Source organism: Hylaeus anthracinus, unplaced genomic scaffold (genome assembly GCF_026225885.1).
Source record: "Hylaeus anthracinus isolate JK02 unplaced genomic scaffold, UHH_iyHylAnth1.0_haploid 11982, whole genome shotgun sequence".
NCBI lineage: Eukaryota > Metazoa > Arthropoda > Insecta > Hymenoptera > Colletidae > Hylaeus > Hylaeus anthracinus.
Window position 1 is genome coordinate 6,475,011 of NW_026534330.1, and position 18,842 is coordinate 6,493,852.

General features: G+C 36.9%; 1 protein-coding gene across 49 annotated transcripts in view; it reads left to right on the top strand.

Moving 5' to 3' along the window:
- The window catches only part of LOC128886338 (calcium-activated potassium channel slowpoke), a 113,157-nt gene that overhangs the window by 40,389 nt on the left and 53,926 nt on the right, over positions 1 to 18,842 (top strand). For 19 of the 49 annotated variants that reach the window (XM_054141089.1, XM_054141135.1, XM_054141124.1 and 16 more), the window contains exon 7: positions 3,930 to 4,021. The exons of 24 other annotated variants lie outside the window; for them this stretch is intronic. In XM_054141089.1, the coding sequence (XP_053997064.1) occupies positions 3,930 to 4,021 (92 nt within the window). Of the gene's footprint in view, positions 1 to 3,929; positions 4,022 to 9,439; positions 9,532 to 18,842 lie in introns of all 49 variants that reach the window. 6 more of the 49 variants (XM_054141114.1, XM_054141130.1, XM_054141107.1 and 3 more) reach the window with 1 other exon arrangement.

Below are 18,842 nucleotides of genomic sequence, written 5' to 3' on the forward strand. Positions count from 1 at the left end.
GAATGAAGTAGCGCTTCCCTCGCTGCAGCCCTCTACGTAAAGACCGATACATTGCCATGATCGAATGGCGAGAATGGAATGCACTGATCTAAACGTTGAATGCAAAATTCGATACCTGATTTTGTACGACAAAGGTAGGGGTCTGCCTCACTCTAAACATGCACGAAACGAAAACCGTTTAAACCATCTAGATGTTTTAGTGTGCTTATATTGTTAACATTAGTCGAAATGCTCGAGCTTCCGTGATTTCTGTTTTCAGCTTTACGTCCAAGAATGCGACTTGTTCCTTCAGCTTCCTATATCTGTGTTTCTCTGTCACGTACATACATTCTCACACATTTTCACTTCGACAACTCTCGCCTTCGTTATCACTTCCTCTTCGATCTCACTACATCTTCTGCGCCGATGATCATCGTTTACTAACAATTTACTAACCATTCATACTGTGCATCTGCAGGAAGATGTATTCATGGAAAACTTGACATTTTCTGGTTATTGAATAACGTACTGTCAAACGTTTGTATCGAAGATGTTACGCAGAGTATTAGAATGAAATTATCCTATTCAGATAAATAAAAAGTGTCATGTAAATAGTGGATTAAGAATACGGTAGTAGTTCGTTCGAGTAAAATGCGATTTTCTGTTTCAGCGAATGACTTATTTGTTTCGAGCTATTGTAGACTTTGTGTTCAATAAATTACGAATTGTTACAAGTTGGGGAAGTATTATAATTTCAGTTTGTGGTTGGGTCTCAGTTGTCATCATCGAGAAACAGGAATTAAAATTCACTTTGATTAAACGACGAGAAGATAATGGTCTCAACTATCCTCTAACTTATGGAAAATTAATTTTATCTGGAGCATCCATAAGGATTGAATTCCAACATGGACTAATTCAGACAGGTGGTACAAATCATTAGAAAAATGATTCGAGAAGAAACAAGTACGTAATGGTTTACAAACTGGAATTGACTTTTGTTTGCAAAGGAAACACAAAGAGTCTGTACTTGACAGAGACCAATACAGTATGAAATCACAGTTTAATAGACATTGAAAAAATAAGAAAGAAATTTCATAGGAATTGGAGTACCGAGGATGAAATCTAGCAAAAGATCTGAAGAATTACAAGAAGCATGGAGCAACACGAATATGGTAAATTTCGAGAGGAAATGAACCGACTGGAGTATAGAAATTTGTCCTAGATTGTTTACAGAGATGTTTAACGTTAAAATTTCAGTATAAATTGAAAGCAAGCCTTCGTTACGTGACGTAAGGGGTGATATACCCTTATTCCATGCGAGCACGTAGCGTAGTGTCCTCGACGCCAAATTAACTGGCTCCTCAAGGCCACTTTGTCGGCTGCAAGTGACGTCACTACCTCCTCTCTTCCTTAACTGCTTCCAGCTCCTCCTTTTCTCATCTCCTTGTGTCCCCTCTCTTTCTCAATTGCTTTTATCTCCATTCTTTCTCATCTTCTTACGTCTCCTCTCTTCACCAGCTGCTTCTACTTCTCTTCTTTTACTTTCCCTTCTATCTTCCCTTTTACTTTAAATACTTGAGCAACAGTGATAAGCAAAATTCCTAGTCAAATGCAATCCTTGTCTAGTTCGCTCGTTGCTTGTCAAATAAAATTTAGGATTTAAATTGTAGAGCAGCAGAATTAAATATTACAAGATGAATAAATATAAACTTGTACCGGTTAAATAAACCTCATGAATAAATTTTTGTAGGTTGGTTTCATTCATTATTCATAGTTCAAGTAGAACTTTGCCTATATATGGCGAGCAGACAGGTGAATATGATGCACCTTTATAATATAAATTAAGAAATATCCAAGAATGGAAGAAGAAATTGAAGGATTTTAAAATATGGCTGATGTCCAAAAATGCAAAATAGAAAGCTCAGTTTAAATGAAGATGGACATGTTCAATCTACCAGCACCTTATCGATCAAGTAAATAATATCGACATCTACAACGTTAAACGATGATGTTTACAATTGGTTGATAGTACACTGTTCGATATTACTCGACGTTGAATAATATTTCTATTAAGCTTTCGATGAAGAACTCTACTTCACTGTTCACTTTATCTAAAATTTTACCAACAGTGAATAAACATGAAATATCATTTTATAAAAAAAAAATTCAGCTGAAGCAAATTGTAGAAAGTGCCCTGTTGATAATAATAATTTGTTTCTGTGTCCCACTCGATAAGTCGAAACAAATACGTTATTTGCAATTCTGGCCCAGAAAATGATCTTCCACTTGGACGAACTATTTTCAGAGCCACGTTTATATCATTTCCTGCTCCTTTTATTAGAACCATTCCAATACTCTGTCTCGAAAACATGGAAAGAACATCGCCATCGTAAGTTTCACCTTTTGCAATCTTTTCTTGGTGCTACATCTACTTGAAAATTTCTCAACGCACTCGCCTCTAAATGTCAATCTAAATGTATATCGTCGAATTGCATTCATCTCGTAGCGGTAAAGCTGTGCCTACAATAGCGATGCCAATCACGAGATCAAGCAAAACATAAAAAATTGCTGGCTGCGATTACGTAAACGTTCCATTTCGAAGTATCGCCGAAGCAAACAACGAAACCAAAACTGTTCTATCTCGCTCGTGGGTTTCACTTTCGATTTAAAATTCTTCTAAACATCCGCTACTACCGCTTATCACTTAACGTTCGACGAGAATTATCTGTAAGAGCAAATATATCGATCGTAACACTTTGGACGGCGCTCTCTCTCTCTCTCTCTCTCTCTCTCTCTCTCACTCTCTGCAAATTTAAAGCAATCTCGAAAATCTGACGCATGAATCAAATTTCTTCTGCTCTCTCTCTTTCTCTCTCTCTTTCGGTCTTTCACAAGAGTCTTGCAAGATTACGACAGCGTTTTAATCGATGCCTTCGTCGTCGAAACACGTGTCCTGACGACTCGTGACGAGGTCGTGGGCGAAAGTTACCGGGTTTACGGTATTTTTTTTGCGATTATGGACTCGTCGTCGACGAGTCAGCGCTGACTCAGGCGTCACGACACTTTCGTATTGAGATGTGACTGCGAATATGACACAGTGATTGGCACTTTTCATGAATACAACGACACGTTGCACACCGGGATAGGGAAACGCAGTCGTTGCCTTGGGGTTGCCAACTGCATCGAGTAGGAATTAATTTCCACCCTTGTTAGGCGTACCGTACTTCTGTATCGTGTATGTCTATGAGTGCACAAAGGAATTTGGTATTCTTTATTTTTGCAACACGTAATAACGGATATATAAAAGAGAAAACTTCGCGGTTGTTTTTCGTGATTTTGTTGCGACTTTCAAGTATGTATTGACATATTTGCGGTGTTTTTAAAGCAAGGTATATGTAATGTCTTTAGTTGAAATTCCATTCTTAGTATATAAACGTAATCTATAGTAATTATGAAATATAAATTCCATGCCTTTCAATTAAAAACTAATGATGTTTATAATTCAATTTCCACTTCTCTATTTCATTGAAAAAAAAAAAAAAAAATAACGAAAACACATCAATCTCTCACTCCAATTGACTTTGTTACAACTCTGCACCACGTCACCAATTTATCAGAAAAGAAGAGATCTAAAAAGAACAAAGGCAAAAAATGTTGACAAAGGGCCTTTCCCCCGAAAAAAGGACGGTTGGCAACCCTACTACCCCAAACGAGCCGCCATTTCTCTCTGCCCAACCCCGTTTCCCTCTCCTTTTTCGTTCTGCTGCAACCTATTATATATCCGAGGATCCAGCGGATACGTGTTATACATCCGAGGAGAAAGTCCCGCTCAAACAAAAAAAGAAAAAAAAAAAAGAAAAAGAATTTGCAACCACACATAGATGACCCAGTTTGTTTTTTACACGGTTCGTAGTGGCATAGTGTTTTCCAGTTATGATTTCTATTTGCAGGCAATTTTTGCTAGTAGCATACCCGAGATAATAGAGCTCGTAGGCAGTAGGTCCAAGTACAGCGGCGAATACAAGCGGGAACACGGAAAGAGGTATTATTATAAACTATACATCCTTCAATCCTGTCTCTTTTGGTCTATTAACTACTCTTCTTTTTTTTTTTTTTATTATTTTCATATTGTGTACATGTATATATTTACATACTTCTTGTATGTATTTACACACCTGTAACGTATATACTCGTTTTTTTATCCGCAATATATACATCAGTCGATCTGTCGATACTGAACACACACGATATACACAAGTGTGCCCGTGTCGTACGGACACGTGCGTAACGATGATCTTGATTTAGCTGGTCTTATCAGGTACCCGAGTACCGGGTGCACCCGGTTAGTACTCGGGTACATGGGTAATACGGTTACGGTGAAATAAATACACGCACATTACCATTAACCTGATAGTAGCTGATTAACCGGTTGAAATAGTCGTAGAATGAAACCTCGGAATGAAATAACGTAGAACGACAGAGAACATTAACAAGAGATAGTATAATAATTCGTTGCTTGATGAAAAATTGTTAACCAGCTGCAACCTCTCAAGCATTCCATTCGGCTTTGTTTAAATCATGTGGTTTTCTGATACTTTTCAGCAATAAAGAATAATTTAGGCACGAAATATATTGTAGAATATTGCAAAGTAGTTTATGTCAATTTAGGATTCAAAAAATAATAGTACATAGAGTTAGAAGAAAAGTATTAAATATAATGAGAAGTCGTACTTTGTAATTATTAGTCCTCATCTTTTAAATATGGAATTTTTATGAATTTGTTATCTTCTGTAAATATTTTCAAAGGGTGCATATTAAAGAACTTTAAGAGTAACCAAATATATACAGTTATTTAAAAAAAGTATTCACTCATATTATATGTAAATGTAATATAAAACTTTATGGTCTACGAAATATGAATGGAATATTTAGGAGGAAGTTGTTGGTTAATAATTAACAAGCATCGTTAGTGATTTAATACATCATCGTATTGAATACTCCAATCTGCCAATATAGATTATTTGTTTAGGAGTGAACTGAATGCACCTTTATAGGATAGAATATAACAGAGTCGTTTTGATGATGATAATAACATAATAACTATTAACAATACCACCAAAATTAGTTAGTATTGTACTCAGTGATTATGATAAGAACTAACGAAGTAATAATCGATTGTGAACTATATTCAAATACAAGACAGAAAATATTATAACACTATTGAAATAAAACTCTGTAATATGATTCATCTAATTTCGGTTATTGCTTCGTTATTTAGTCCTTGAGTACAATTATTATTGAAATATTGTATATATAAAATGGGTACCGAAGAAATGTTTAAGTTTGAATTTGATTCATTCGGTTAGATCTTATATTTTTTGTCTAAAAGAGTTTCATCTGACAACTTGAAGAGAGTATATACACCTAGAAGAGATTTATTAAAGTAAGATTTTTATTGAAGAGTGTGTTTAAATGACTGAATTATGACCATAGAAGTCTCAGGATATTTTCGCGGCAGTGGAACACCCTCAATGTACACTGAAGTATCATTAAACTGTTCGTTCCTTTTACTTAGCTTTTAAGTTCTTAACGTGAATCACAACAACGCACTTAGTGACAGAGAGACTATTAATCGTTAGAAAAATCTATAAAGCCAGACAAGGGTCTGTCTCGTCTGTTTGTCGATTAGGGGCAACTTCATCAATTCTGTAAATATTAACGTAATTTTTGTACACAATGTTGACAAAAGATCTATGTTTTCTCGAAGGTGTATATGCTTCATGAGGTTCCTGAGGGAGTAACCCGAGCAATGAGGTGAGACTTATAGTCTTGGCTTATAGCTTAACTATCAGGTGCCATCTAATACTGTTTGAAAGATGTAGGACTGTAGAAGAATGACAAGGGTCGTCGACCAACCGAGTTCACGCAGTCACCTGATAGGAAAGGAGGCTGGGCTGACGTTTCCAACCTCAGGGATCTTATTTAAGTTATCGGATAACGGTTCCCTGCGGGCTCGCAACCAAGTCTTCATAGAAAACGGTCCCCTGGTGAAGTCTATAAATTGATTGTCCGATTAAAATAAAGATAGGGCGGAGAAGAAGGAATATAAGATGAACCGAACAGATCTATTGCAAAATTAAGATAAAACGAAATAAATGGTAACTTGAAGCTCAAAAATTGAAATAATATATTCTAAAAGTAGGGATGAAATACGTACACACGCAAAATGACTGCAAAACGGTTTGAAACAGTTATTTACATCAAGGGTGAACAAAATTCTTATCCAGAAAATTTTCTTTTGGCACGAAGAATCAATATATTTAGTTTTGTTGCATCATTTTTAAATGCATTGAATATCAAAGAATCTCAGACTATGTCTTTGAAAATTACTTATTTTTCAAATATCTTATTGACACTAATACAAGTACTTCAATTTCGTAATGTTTAAACTTTAGCTGTTTTTTCAGAACACGACTTGAAAGCTGTTGATAGATTTCTTTTAATGTTACGAGATACATAAAACAACTTTTATATATAACTTTTAGAATATCCTATTTAGTTCAATTATAATAAAAAATAATGATGTTACTGTCGCAATTACTTGGATCTTTCTAAGTATGATAATCAAAATATACGCAGAAACGCTGTCTGAAAATAAAGGGATCGCAGTTAAGTCAAAGTCTAAAAGAAAACCGTGAATTCCCACAAATCAATTCTTCAAATTTATGCTTTTTTTTTGTACGATCGATGGGATTTATTCGTTCTGAATGAACGGGGTGCATCGAGATGTTCAGTAGAAAGTATTGGCGTCTTTCATCGAATTTCTATCTCGTTTGGCATTGAAACAATTTTATGGTCTACGTTAACGTAAGTTCTGCTGAAAGAAATTTGGAGAAACAAGGAATTCAAATGTATGAGCAAGAAATTCTATAACTCATCCTATACCACCAATGAGAATTATTCCATTCTCGACAGAGATCCGACGAATTTTCTCCAAGTTCTTCAGGATCCAATTCAACCATGACAAAAGCACACTTTTCACCAGGATTGCACGGTTTGCCACTTTAGTCTGCTACCTCTAGCGTATGATTACACGTACACGAACATTGCTTTTAGTATTCGAAAGTGATCTCTATTATTCGCTCGAAACTCGAAATACCAAGCTGTATGAAAACATTCAATCGACCTACCTAGTATATCTAATTTTTCCCACCACGGAATTTTCACGGAACCATATTAAAATGCAATAATCGACTAGGTTTCTCCACAGCTTATGTATTACGAGTTACTGTGCTAGATACCGGCGAGTACACCACGCGAAACTTCCGCACACTATCATACGCGATCAAGGTACAAATAATACGCGACATGCAACGTTCGCCCTAGTTTTTGTTTACTTTCCACCTAGTATTCCTTTATGTCGGGCAACACAGTTACGTTTCGATTCACGTACGAGCACCCTTGACGTCGAACGATGCCATCGCAGAAATGTTGTTAACGACGGCGTTTGTGCACCACTCAGATTGCAAGTTGTCCGCATCACACGCTACAATAGAGCCTGCATGCCAGTTAATTGAAGACTGAAATATTTTACGAGGCTTTACACGACACTTGTTTCGTTCGCGGGCGCGTGTACGCGTAAGTCCTCGTCGCATAGAGACTAATGGTAACTAGAACTATTTAAGGGGGTACACGCTGTTGACGTGGCGGAAATTCCAGAATTCCTTTTCATGATTTAAATATGTATTAAAATTCAGAATAAAACGTAATTTTATAGTATAAGTGTTGGACTTGATATTCAAATTTTTTCTTAAGATATATTTTCACATATGTCACATGTTTCACATACATTTTATTTTATATTATTATGTGTTCCTGGAAATTTGTATCTTGGTAATTTTTAAATATATCTCAACAACTGAACTGAAAAATTGTGCTTTGTTTTGGATTAAAATGTGCATTTAAATCCTGAATTTTTGCTACGACAACTGCTTGCACCCCCTTAATCGAAGGATCATCGCACTGTAACGTGAAAACAATGAAGAACTAACGGCACTGTGTTCTCCTAGTAGGATGAACCCTCCGCGTCCTTTTATTATTTTCTGAAGCATATTATCTGAAGGTAATTTATTATTTGATGATCGGTGGAACTGGAGGCATATGCGGCACGATTTTATTTGTTTTACCCTTCCAGGTTAGCCTGATCACGACGTGATCCATTTCATCGTTCCGACGAAAACGTTATAATAGTAAACATAAATAACACGAGTAAAGTCGCGCTTCTGAAAGCGCGAATAAGAGTGACTGGAGAGTAGTGAGAATTAGTTTGTGTGCTCAGAGTGTACGAGTATCGAATGTTTGCAGATAGGTCTGATCGTTAGGTGGAGATAGGTTCCTGACGAGAGGCTGTTTGGTGGGGTGATTTTTAATCATTATCTTGTAGATTCTGATCTTACTATGTGACGAGTACACCTATGGAGTATGTTTAATCTAATTTGCTATTTTATTTTGAAAAGGACTAGCAATTTTAAAAGTAACAATTTTAAAAGTAACTGTTTCAATTAATTAAATTTTAGTTGACTGATAAATTTTAATATCCATGTCCATCTTACTACAGATTCAACAGTTTTCGATTTTATTTTTCATTCTTTCAAAAAGAATTTTATCAAAGTGCTTAATCATCAATTGTTTATCTCGATGATATCGAAGATCGAATAATGTGAATCTTGACTAAAAATCACAGCACTGAATCGTTACCTCTCATCGCGTAAACAGTTTGTCACATTTTCTTCTTCATTTCGTCGATAGGATGTATCTTTGCTCGACATCCGCACGCGTAACTTTAACTCATTCACGGCCAACGTCACATTCCCCGAAATCCAATCGACCCTTCCATCTCAAATGATCTGACAGAGTGATGGCCATTGCTCCTTTACAAAAGACGCCTTTATCCAGCTCGAAGGTAGGTAATGCTTATTCGAGGGTTCCGCCATCAATCCAAGATCATTTGGGAATCAGAATAAATTGGAAAGTCCTTGTATCGCGATCGTGGCCTTCGATGGGTTAAAGTGCTTTCGATGGAATAGCTATCGTATCTTCGTCAGCGACGACCCTCGAACACCCTCCTTTTCCACGATTACCATTATCTTTCTCGAAACGTTGCACAAGGATCATCTTAGCCAGTTGTCATGAACGATTGAGCAGAGAGTGAAGCGTTGCGAGCGTGCATCGTTCTTTAGACGCTGAGATGTTTCCGGGGGTAACGAAAATGCCATAACGGGTTGTGGATAGCAAATGAAGCGAACACGAATGTAACAATACACATACACTGCAAAAATTAAAAAACAAAAAAAACTGAGAATAAAAACAATTTAACAAAAAAAAAAAAAAAAGAAACAAATACACAGAAACTCAAGTTAGGGCACTGTTCTGACGGCAACGAATGATTGTGGGTGTGTAGGCGGTGTTTGCCAGCTGGATCCCAGAGATCACGGAGCTCGCCGCGAACCGCTGCAAGTACGGTGGCCAGTACAAGCGTGAGCGTGGACGCAGGTACCCCAAAAATCCACCTACGTGGAAACCAGCCAAAGATACCCCTTGAAACTAGCCCCCAAAAAACTATTGTCCTAGTAGTCGCATAGATGCGAGGAGGAGTGAAGTCTACCTGGATAGCGAAGTGACCTGTTTACGTTCACCTTTTTTCCCATATTTTTCTGTTCTCAAATTGCCGCATCGATACTCCAAGCATTTCGTTTCTTTTGCCAGAAGAATTTTCTAAAAATCAAGAACGCTTTTATGATAAAATTTTACCTCTATGAGAGGATAGTTAACTGCACATATATATACGTAATTTTTTGTCTGATTTGAAATTGCAATTTTGTATGTTTGTTCGTGTTCAAATTAGGATCGATCGAATTTTTTACAAAGTATTTTTAAAAGCCTGCCTCGTGTGGTCTAATTTTCGAGTAGATCGAGCCGATGTGATTTTTGTAAATTTTCTAATCAGCACATTTTTAACGTTTCTCCGGAGATTTTTTCTTTATGAAAATTTTTCGAAAGGCGAAACTGGTTTATGGCTGCTATCCAGACTTACTCTCTGACTGGCGTAAATGTTCCCCACCCTTGTACCCCCGATCCGTAACTGTTAGAAAAATGGCATCCCCAAATTCTGGACTTCACTGACCCTATTTACCATTTCGCTCACCGTTTATTTAACGTACCTTGTGCTGACTCTCACCGCTTTTCTTACCCACTTTTTACCAGTTAGTAAATATCTTGGTAACACGTGCTGGTATGCTTGGACTTTTGTGAAAAGAGGAATACACACACGTGTTTTATTCTTATATACACATCTGTTAATATACACACTTATAGTAGATGAGATCAATATATTACTGTTGCATATTTCTTTCTTTCACTTTCTTTCTTCGTCTGTCTCTATCTGTCTATCTATATATCTAACTGTCTATCTCTCTATCTGTCCACTTATCTATCGATCTATCTACTTATCTCTCTGTTTATCTATTTATCAATTTACCTATCCATCCAATTATCCATATACTCGCCTACTTATGTACCTATCTACATCTATCAATCTATATACCTCTAATTACATGTCTATCTGTTCCCCTCATATATCCTTCTATCTATCCTGTTGCCTACCTGTCCATCAATCCCTGTATCCATCAGTCCAGCTGTCTCTCTACTCACCTGTTCATCTGTTGGACTACTTATCCCTCTGTCGAACTATATACGTATCCATTCGTCTAAATATCCATCAATCCATCCATCCAATTATCTGTCCATCTGTATATCCAACTGTTTACTCATCGTTTTCTATCATCCTATCTATCCACCCATTTGTTTACTCCTCTATCTAATCACCTATCCATCTATCTATCCAGCTATCTATTTATTTATCTATCTGTCTATCTATCTATCTATCTGTCTATCTATCTGTCTATCTGTCTGATTATCTATTTTTAGTAAAACTTTATACATACATTTGTTATATATACACATATACATCGTAAACATGTATATGACTGCCTCACCGCACGGTTTCGAGAAGTAGTTCGTATTCCTCATATGTTTCCACGATTCGTCAGAGGCTTCTTGTTTTTTGATCCAATTCAGCTGATACGATGCGCGAGATCTCGCGGTTTACATAATTTTTGTTGTCGCTTTCCGCCACGTACTGTTTTACATCTTCTTTCTTCTGCGATTTTTACATACATGTATGCTCTTTTTTCCATACGGTCGAGCAAACCCTTCTGCTCTTGATTATTATACGATATACATGCGATCGGTTATTTTGGCACGAGGCAGCGATCTGCGCATACAAGCACATATATTTGTCCATGACTTATGGCTTTCGATTAGTATAGCAGACGGACGCTTTGGTCGTCTGGTCACGCAAATTTTTGCTTCATTTTTACGTCTGCCACACGCACCGGATCAGCCGAGGATGTTTTTTAACATCTCACTGGGAGTTACATTATTTCGTATGAATAATAGCTACGTAAGCAGTTTTTCTATTATTTTATTTTGAACTTAGTATTTCTCTTTGCAACAAATCTACGAAGCTTTTTTCAATCTCTTAATTCGCGAATATTTTAGGTAACCTAAGGAGGACCGGGTTAAAATGTTTACGGAGAAATTAAATACAGTACCGTCATTTTCCTAAGTTTCTAGTTAAATATATATTGATATAGTTTATTCTATATTCTATTGTCCATGTTGAGTCTCTGAATCTCTGTTATTTTGTAAAGTTTACTTCATTTTATCCTAAAAAAAAAAAAAAAAATTGTATAAAATTCGCGTTAGAAGATTTATCGGATGCATTATACAGAGTATCCCATCGGGAACGTAACAGCTGATTACCTTTTTTATTTCTGCTAATATAGAAAAATGTTTCAAGCACGATGTCGCGTAAACAGATATTTATGATTTTAAAAACTGAAGAATTGCACTATATTTCTTCAAATGATTTTAATTATTTCCTAAACATTTTTCTATATCATCAGACGTAAGCAAGATAATTTTGTGCCTTTTCTTTAGCAGGATACTCTGCATAATCACTGTTCTTTTTTTTTATTTTTATTGATTTTAGAGTGATTATCCTAGAGATGATTCCCCAAGATTGGATCTCTTTGCACGATCGTGTAAATTCTCTTCCAACATTTATAAACAAACCATAATCGGCCCATAAAATAATTTAAAAACTGTTCATTTAGCTACCGATTAGAATCATAACACGTAATCAAGGAAAGATTGAATAAAGTATATGGTTTCGTTAGAGTCACCAAGTATGTACAAGGTGACTCTAAAAATTAGGTTGGGCTGTAGCTCTTTCTAAGCAAGGATAGAAAATATGGATGAGAAGAATGTTGAATGACCTAACGAAGACTATATTACCACAATATATACATTTCTTCTAAAGGATACAAAAATAAGCTTTAATAATATACAATTACGAATATGTTTTGTGATATTATACCTTTCTCCCTGGAATCCCTAATTGCCTACAATTTCTGTCCATTCCTTTAAAATATTTTCAAACACCTCTATTATACTCCGTTAATTATTGACCAACTTCTGTTGTCATTCGAAAGTCCTCGACGAACTTTCTTCCTGCGTTTAGTATTACAACTTCTCTTCACCCCTTAAACACCGTATTGCGTCGTTGAATTTGACCAAAACATCGGATTCGTTCATACCTCGCGAAAGACTCACAACAAATTACAATTTATACATGCTCTGCATTCTGTATTTAAGATAACTGTTGCGCCCCTGACTTCCATACAAGAAGTTGCGCGCAGAATAGTAACCAAAAATCATATTACCGGAATCTACGCAATCAATATTTGCGGATGATACTCGAGCACTAAAGAATTCTCTCATCGAGTATATATATAATAATATTTATATATATTCTATCCATATGCGAAATCAAGTTTGATCTTTCGAAGATTCACAATTCGTTATTTCATCACCCACATTTCAATTCCTCCTAATCATCGCTTCGTTTTACCAATCGACTCGTCCATCTTTTGGACTCTTGAAATTTATCCCATTTTCCAACGAAAAACCCTAACAGTCCTTACTCGTTCAAGACTTCTCCATTTCATTTAGAAATATTTTCCCTTGTCGTGATAAAAGCTGCATATCTCTCAGTTACTCATTATGCCGATGTTTACTGTGTCTGCTTTACGAAATGTGTCAGTAGAGAGGCTTGTATGTGTTACAGAAGGACCAATGCTAGGTCTCGAAACGAGCACTCCAGTCTTAGAACAAGCGTTATGTACTAGGTTGCGTCTCGTTTCGACTCTAGGTTTGTAAGAGGTCCTCAGACTTTCCAAGTATGATAATTATATTTACTATACTAGTAAGTTCTGAGGACTATTTAGAAAAAGGAGAGTCGAAACGTGACGTAGTGAATAGCTTGTTTTGAGGCTAATATGTACCAAATTCTCGGCTCGCATTGTGCAGGATGTTTCATAACTTGAGGGATAAACTTCGATGCACTCATAATTAGTGAAAAATGTTCGCGAACTGGTGTTCTATTTAAACTTGTTGACGAGTTATGGCCACTTTCATACTCCACTAATGTGTAAGCTACTAATAATCATTGTAGATTATTGATATTATATGATATCTATTATAGACTATCTACATTAAATTTCATCTCTATTACTATTTTCGTTTCTATGAAGTAGTTCAACAATTTTTGTATCAATTTAATATATTTGTCGCATCCGTTGGCAGCTTCGTACACGTTGCCGAAGTATTTCAAGTCTAGCAACGTATGTTGAATAAACAATTGGTCTCAAGTAGTCCAGGAATAAAAATCCAATGTATGTAAGTCTGGGGAATAGCTGAGGCAATAATTCCTGCAAGACCTAACCATACGTTAGGAAATCGTTCGTTCAAGAACTGTCTGGCCACTGGCTAAAATGTGGCGGTGCACTCTCATGCATAAACCACATGCGATGTACAACATCATCTGGGACTTCTCTCGATAAAAGTCAATTTTTTTCTTAGCGTTACTTTGAAAAATATCTTTGACTTTTATTAAATGAAATAGTCCTAGAGAGGTATAAATGATAAGAAGATTTCATTTTGAAGAGGACTTGGAATTTGGAGAACTTGGAATTGTTGAACTTAATAAAGAGTGCTTTAAAAATGGATTATTTTATACCTAATGAATATATTGACAAATTTATCATTTCAATAATTTTCTATAAAGGTAAATAATTGAATATTACTGGAGTATAACTGGAGTATATGGCTATAACTTGAAGATGAAATAAAATAGGTCACGTGTTCGTATGAACTTTCCTGATTGTTTTTAACACAAGTTCTGAAGCACTCTGATGATTTACACAACTCCTGTTATCATATTTGTTTCACTCTTGGAAATTACGATCACGACACTCAACTTCTTAATGAACTTATCCACGCGATATAAAGTAACCATCGACTTCGTATCTATTTTTAATGTTGTATTATTATTTTTCTTATCATGCTTATGATGTTATAAGTATCGCTGCATTTTTTCTTATATTTTTCATCTCCTTATTACTTTTTATTTTGATGACAATCAGGTTAACCTTTCCCGTACTTTTCCATATCACTACAATTTGGTATTGTGGAATAAAGATATGCCATAAAAGCAAACATAACGTGATCGTACTTTCCCTAAAAGCAGTGTACAAATTATTTTCTTTACAAGATACATTGATTTTTCACATTATAATGCTTACGAAACGATTGTTTGCAATAAATCATGCGTTAATTGTTAGAAGTCTACTTAATGGCAGCAAGTGTTTAAATGTTTAGGTATTACCACATAAATATCTTACATTTTTCGTAATATGCTCTGCTACTCGAGTCGTGTTTACTTTCGTTATGGTTATCTTTGACTATGTTGAGCTGTCTAACGCCATCGTGTAACTATACAAATATGAATTATTATGCATTACCTAATTCAAAATTCAAACAAAGTAGCAGGTCGTATTTTGAAAAAAAAAGAACGTAACGATAAATTATTGGAACACTTATTGTACTAATTATGTTTCTTGGGTAAGAGGTATAGAACACACTTGAAACAATTTATTCTTTCCAATGACTATTTTAATGTGCTTACGTATATTTGTCGCATTGTGCATACGTAAATGCATCGCACAATTGCTTTGTTGCATTTGAGAAGAAAATCGTACCTATATAATCTTAAAATAATTTTAATCGAGTCGAACAATGTTATCCCTCATCAATTTTCCCTATCGTCGCTTCGAAAAGAGCTATAGCCTCTCCCAGTTATTGAAATCGCTCTCTGGTTCATGGAGATCGCCGTCGTTCGAATGCGATGCTCTAACCACCACCGATGGAAGCGATTTCTCGATGGTTTTCAATTCGATTAGGAATTCGATTCACTGGGCTCCCGTGTCCTAAAGACTGCCTCTACAAATCGGTAACGCGACCAGTTAGCGCAATTCTCTCATCGTGATCATTTTTCTGGAGAGCCAAACGAAATCTATGGAAAACTCTTCTGTTCGCTTGGTGTCACATTTGAATCATTCTGTGAGCTGTGTATCCGCCGTCCTACAGCGGTCGAGCGCATTTGTTGCTCGAGTATCGTGTAGCGTAGATCGTTCAGCAATCCTTGGCGATCGTTGGATCGTAGATGTGGCCAGTAGAAACGGCGCGATAAGAAGAGTCGTGAAGCGGCGGGTTACGGGTGTCGCTGATACTTTCATAGCCTGGTCACTTCGGACTCGATTATGACGATATTTTTATCGAGCTATTTTTCGTTTATACTTTCCTTAAGTTGTTACACATGATGTGTAAATTGTTTCAGTTATGAGAGCAATTGTTTTCGAGCCTCGATAGGTGTAAACGATCAGTTATCAAGATATTCAAACTAACAATTATCAAGATATCAGTTTGAAACTGGTCGTTCGCACTTGTCGATGGCTCCAAAATATTGCTCTTTTAAGTCAGGATACTTTATCCATCATTCCGCAATAATTTGACGAAAGTACATGCAAAAAGTCAGTTCCATATAAATATTTTCATAGCGTCCCGTGTATTTCAGTTTCGAGTGACTGGGCTATTAGTCGGCTGGAAGTGTATCGATTGCGGTGAACGAGAAACACGAGCCTATCGCGAAACCTAGCTGTGAAAAAGTTGGCTATGAGAGTTCCAAAAAAAGGAATAAACAAAGTATTGGCGACCCGTGGACAATTTTTGTTTTCTCTCTTTCTCTCTCTATCTCTGTCCCTCTCTCTTCACGAATTGAGTTTCTTGGTGGCATGCGATAGTGCTCTGGCTAGCCTGTAGAATTTCCAAAAAAAAAAAAAAAAAAAAATAAATAAATAAATAAATGCGATCGAGAACCCAATCGCGGAATGGCCTTTTCTTTTAGAGAAGAGCGACTTCTCTTGTTCGACGCACGCAGTGAAAAGGAGAAGGAGCCTTTTTTTTTTATTTAAACAATCGTCGATCGAGACGTGATTTTCTCTTGCTTGATTAATATATATTATATACCGTATATATAAAATTTACTTGGCACTTGAACTAGAGCACAGCAGTAGAGGGGGTGCAGGCGTAGGCACATGCGGCTGCTCTTTAGGGAATTTTACTAGTAGAAATTGCACGTATAATAATTGCGAGACACAATTGCTGCATTTATCCTCCAGCGCCGAACGGGACTAACGCGGAGAAGGCGAATCGCGAACCCGATCAGGGCACGTGAAAACGAATGAGTTCATTCGCCTGATTTATTAATATAATACGTTCTCGCATGATGAAACAAATAGAAAAATAACCAGTTGAGAGCATGATTTGTCATTATTCATTGAATGTTCGGCGGTTTGGTGAGATTGTTCAACTTCTGTCGGACGTTTTTATTCGCTGTGATCAGTTGTTCCCTTGGTTCTTTTTTTCTTTTTTTTTTTTTTTTTTTAATATTTTTCGTTGTTGAATTGATGTAGACACGAGAGTATAGATATTGGTATTTGCAGAGGGTCGTGGAAGTGTTCGTGCCACGTCGACTCGCTGACTTCAAACGGTTGATATATTTTTAGGACAAAGAAGGATACGAACGCTGTACTAATTAAGCTTTTTTGAAGGATGACGATTTAGTACAGTAGTAAGCAAGTAATGTGCGACTATACAGGTGGATTGTATCGAATATGTGACAATTAAAATTCATTGTTTTCGAGTACAGACACTTCAGTTTCTGTCAATTTATCTACAGTTCAATTAAATTCCTCTTTCTCATCCTAATTGAATGTTTTTCAAAGAACTTGATGTCGATTAAACGCTTAACCCATACAGTGTATGTCTCCATCGACAAGGCTCCCTTAAAATTTATCCTAAAAATACATCAACGGTCCGAAGTCTGCCTCGATTACGATCACTTCTGCGATCAACTGCGCGTATCCGTTTGATCCGGTAATATCGAGAGCAAATATCCTGTGCAATAAATTACGAAACTTCGGAAGGTACGTCGTTTCGTGATTGGTCGTTCGTCGGTCTCAGACGACCGAGTAAAGTTTGCATGCACCATAGAGTCACCTCGATGGTCCGACAAATTGATCTTTTTTTTTTCGAGGTTTCGGGCCGTGAGTGTCGAGCACGGTTGAAACACGTTTCCCAGCGTGCCCAAGAGGTGTCTATCGATTCAGTTTTCCACGGATAGCGAACACGTGGCACGGGAATGAAAATGTAATGCGCGCTATTGATCACACTCGCAACAGCCTTCTCGGCGTTTCCCCGTGAAACGCTCGTTCATCATCCCATTCTTCGTTTCAGACATATAGATAGTCTAGTTTCAGCCACATCGAGAAAACAGTCTCTCTGCTCCTCTTTCTCTCACAATTCTCACACACACACGTACACGAAAACACGCGTATATACGAGATGTGTGCGTGAAAATTGGAAACGATACGCGATAATCGCTCGCACCTTATATCTTTTTCGTGGTCACGTGTAAGGAAATGAACGAACGCCACCATTTCCGTTACCATTTACATGCGTATCCGTATACGTTTACACGCAGCTTACCTACATGTGGATTTATGCGTACGTGTGTCTCAGAGGCAAACTGTGCTTTGTTCAAATTTTAGAAACTTACACGTTACTTGATTCTTGGTGTATATTTTTCGGTGTTACTTAAATTATTAAGTTTCCAACATTCGAGCTTGACGTAGTCTGCCTCTGTGAAGCAAACATTCGTGCACATGTTGGCATACGCAGGTATACATATTCATACACATACACAAACAAACATATACGCACACATGGCATATTTTTATTTATGCGTATGCATATGTGTACTTATGTATGCCCATATGTATGCATATGTGTACTTATGTATGCCCATATGTATGCGTCTGTGTGCGCACGTATGCACAAACGTACACGCAGTGTACACACGTGTACAGCAATAGACGCGATATACGCGTGCGCGCATACACACGTGTGTGTCGATACGTATATCGTGTTCGTATGTGCTGACACGTGTACGGGCATGCATGTATTGGTTCGAATTGGCACACATCGCCGTGTATCGAGGGAAATCGGCAAGGAAACAGTAATACATGCCGTAGATCGACACTAGCCCATGTCCCAAGAAACACTTTCCTTCGTCTCGCAAGAACCGTATAACGATTATAATAACGTAACCTGCAACGTATTATATATATGTATATGTATAATATGAACGCGATTACACTCACAGACTTCGTTGCCGCAGACGCACCGCTTTTTTTTTTCGTGGATAATTTAGTCGTTCGAGATCGATCGTCTATTGGCCTGGTTTATCAGCGGACATGCATAGTCTGGATCAGCGGTTCTCA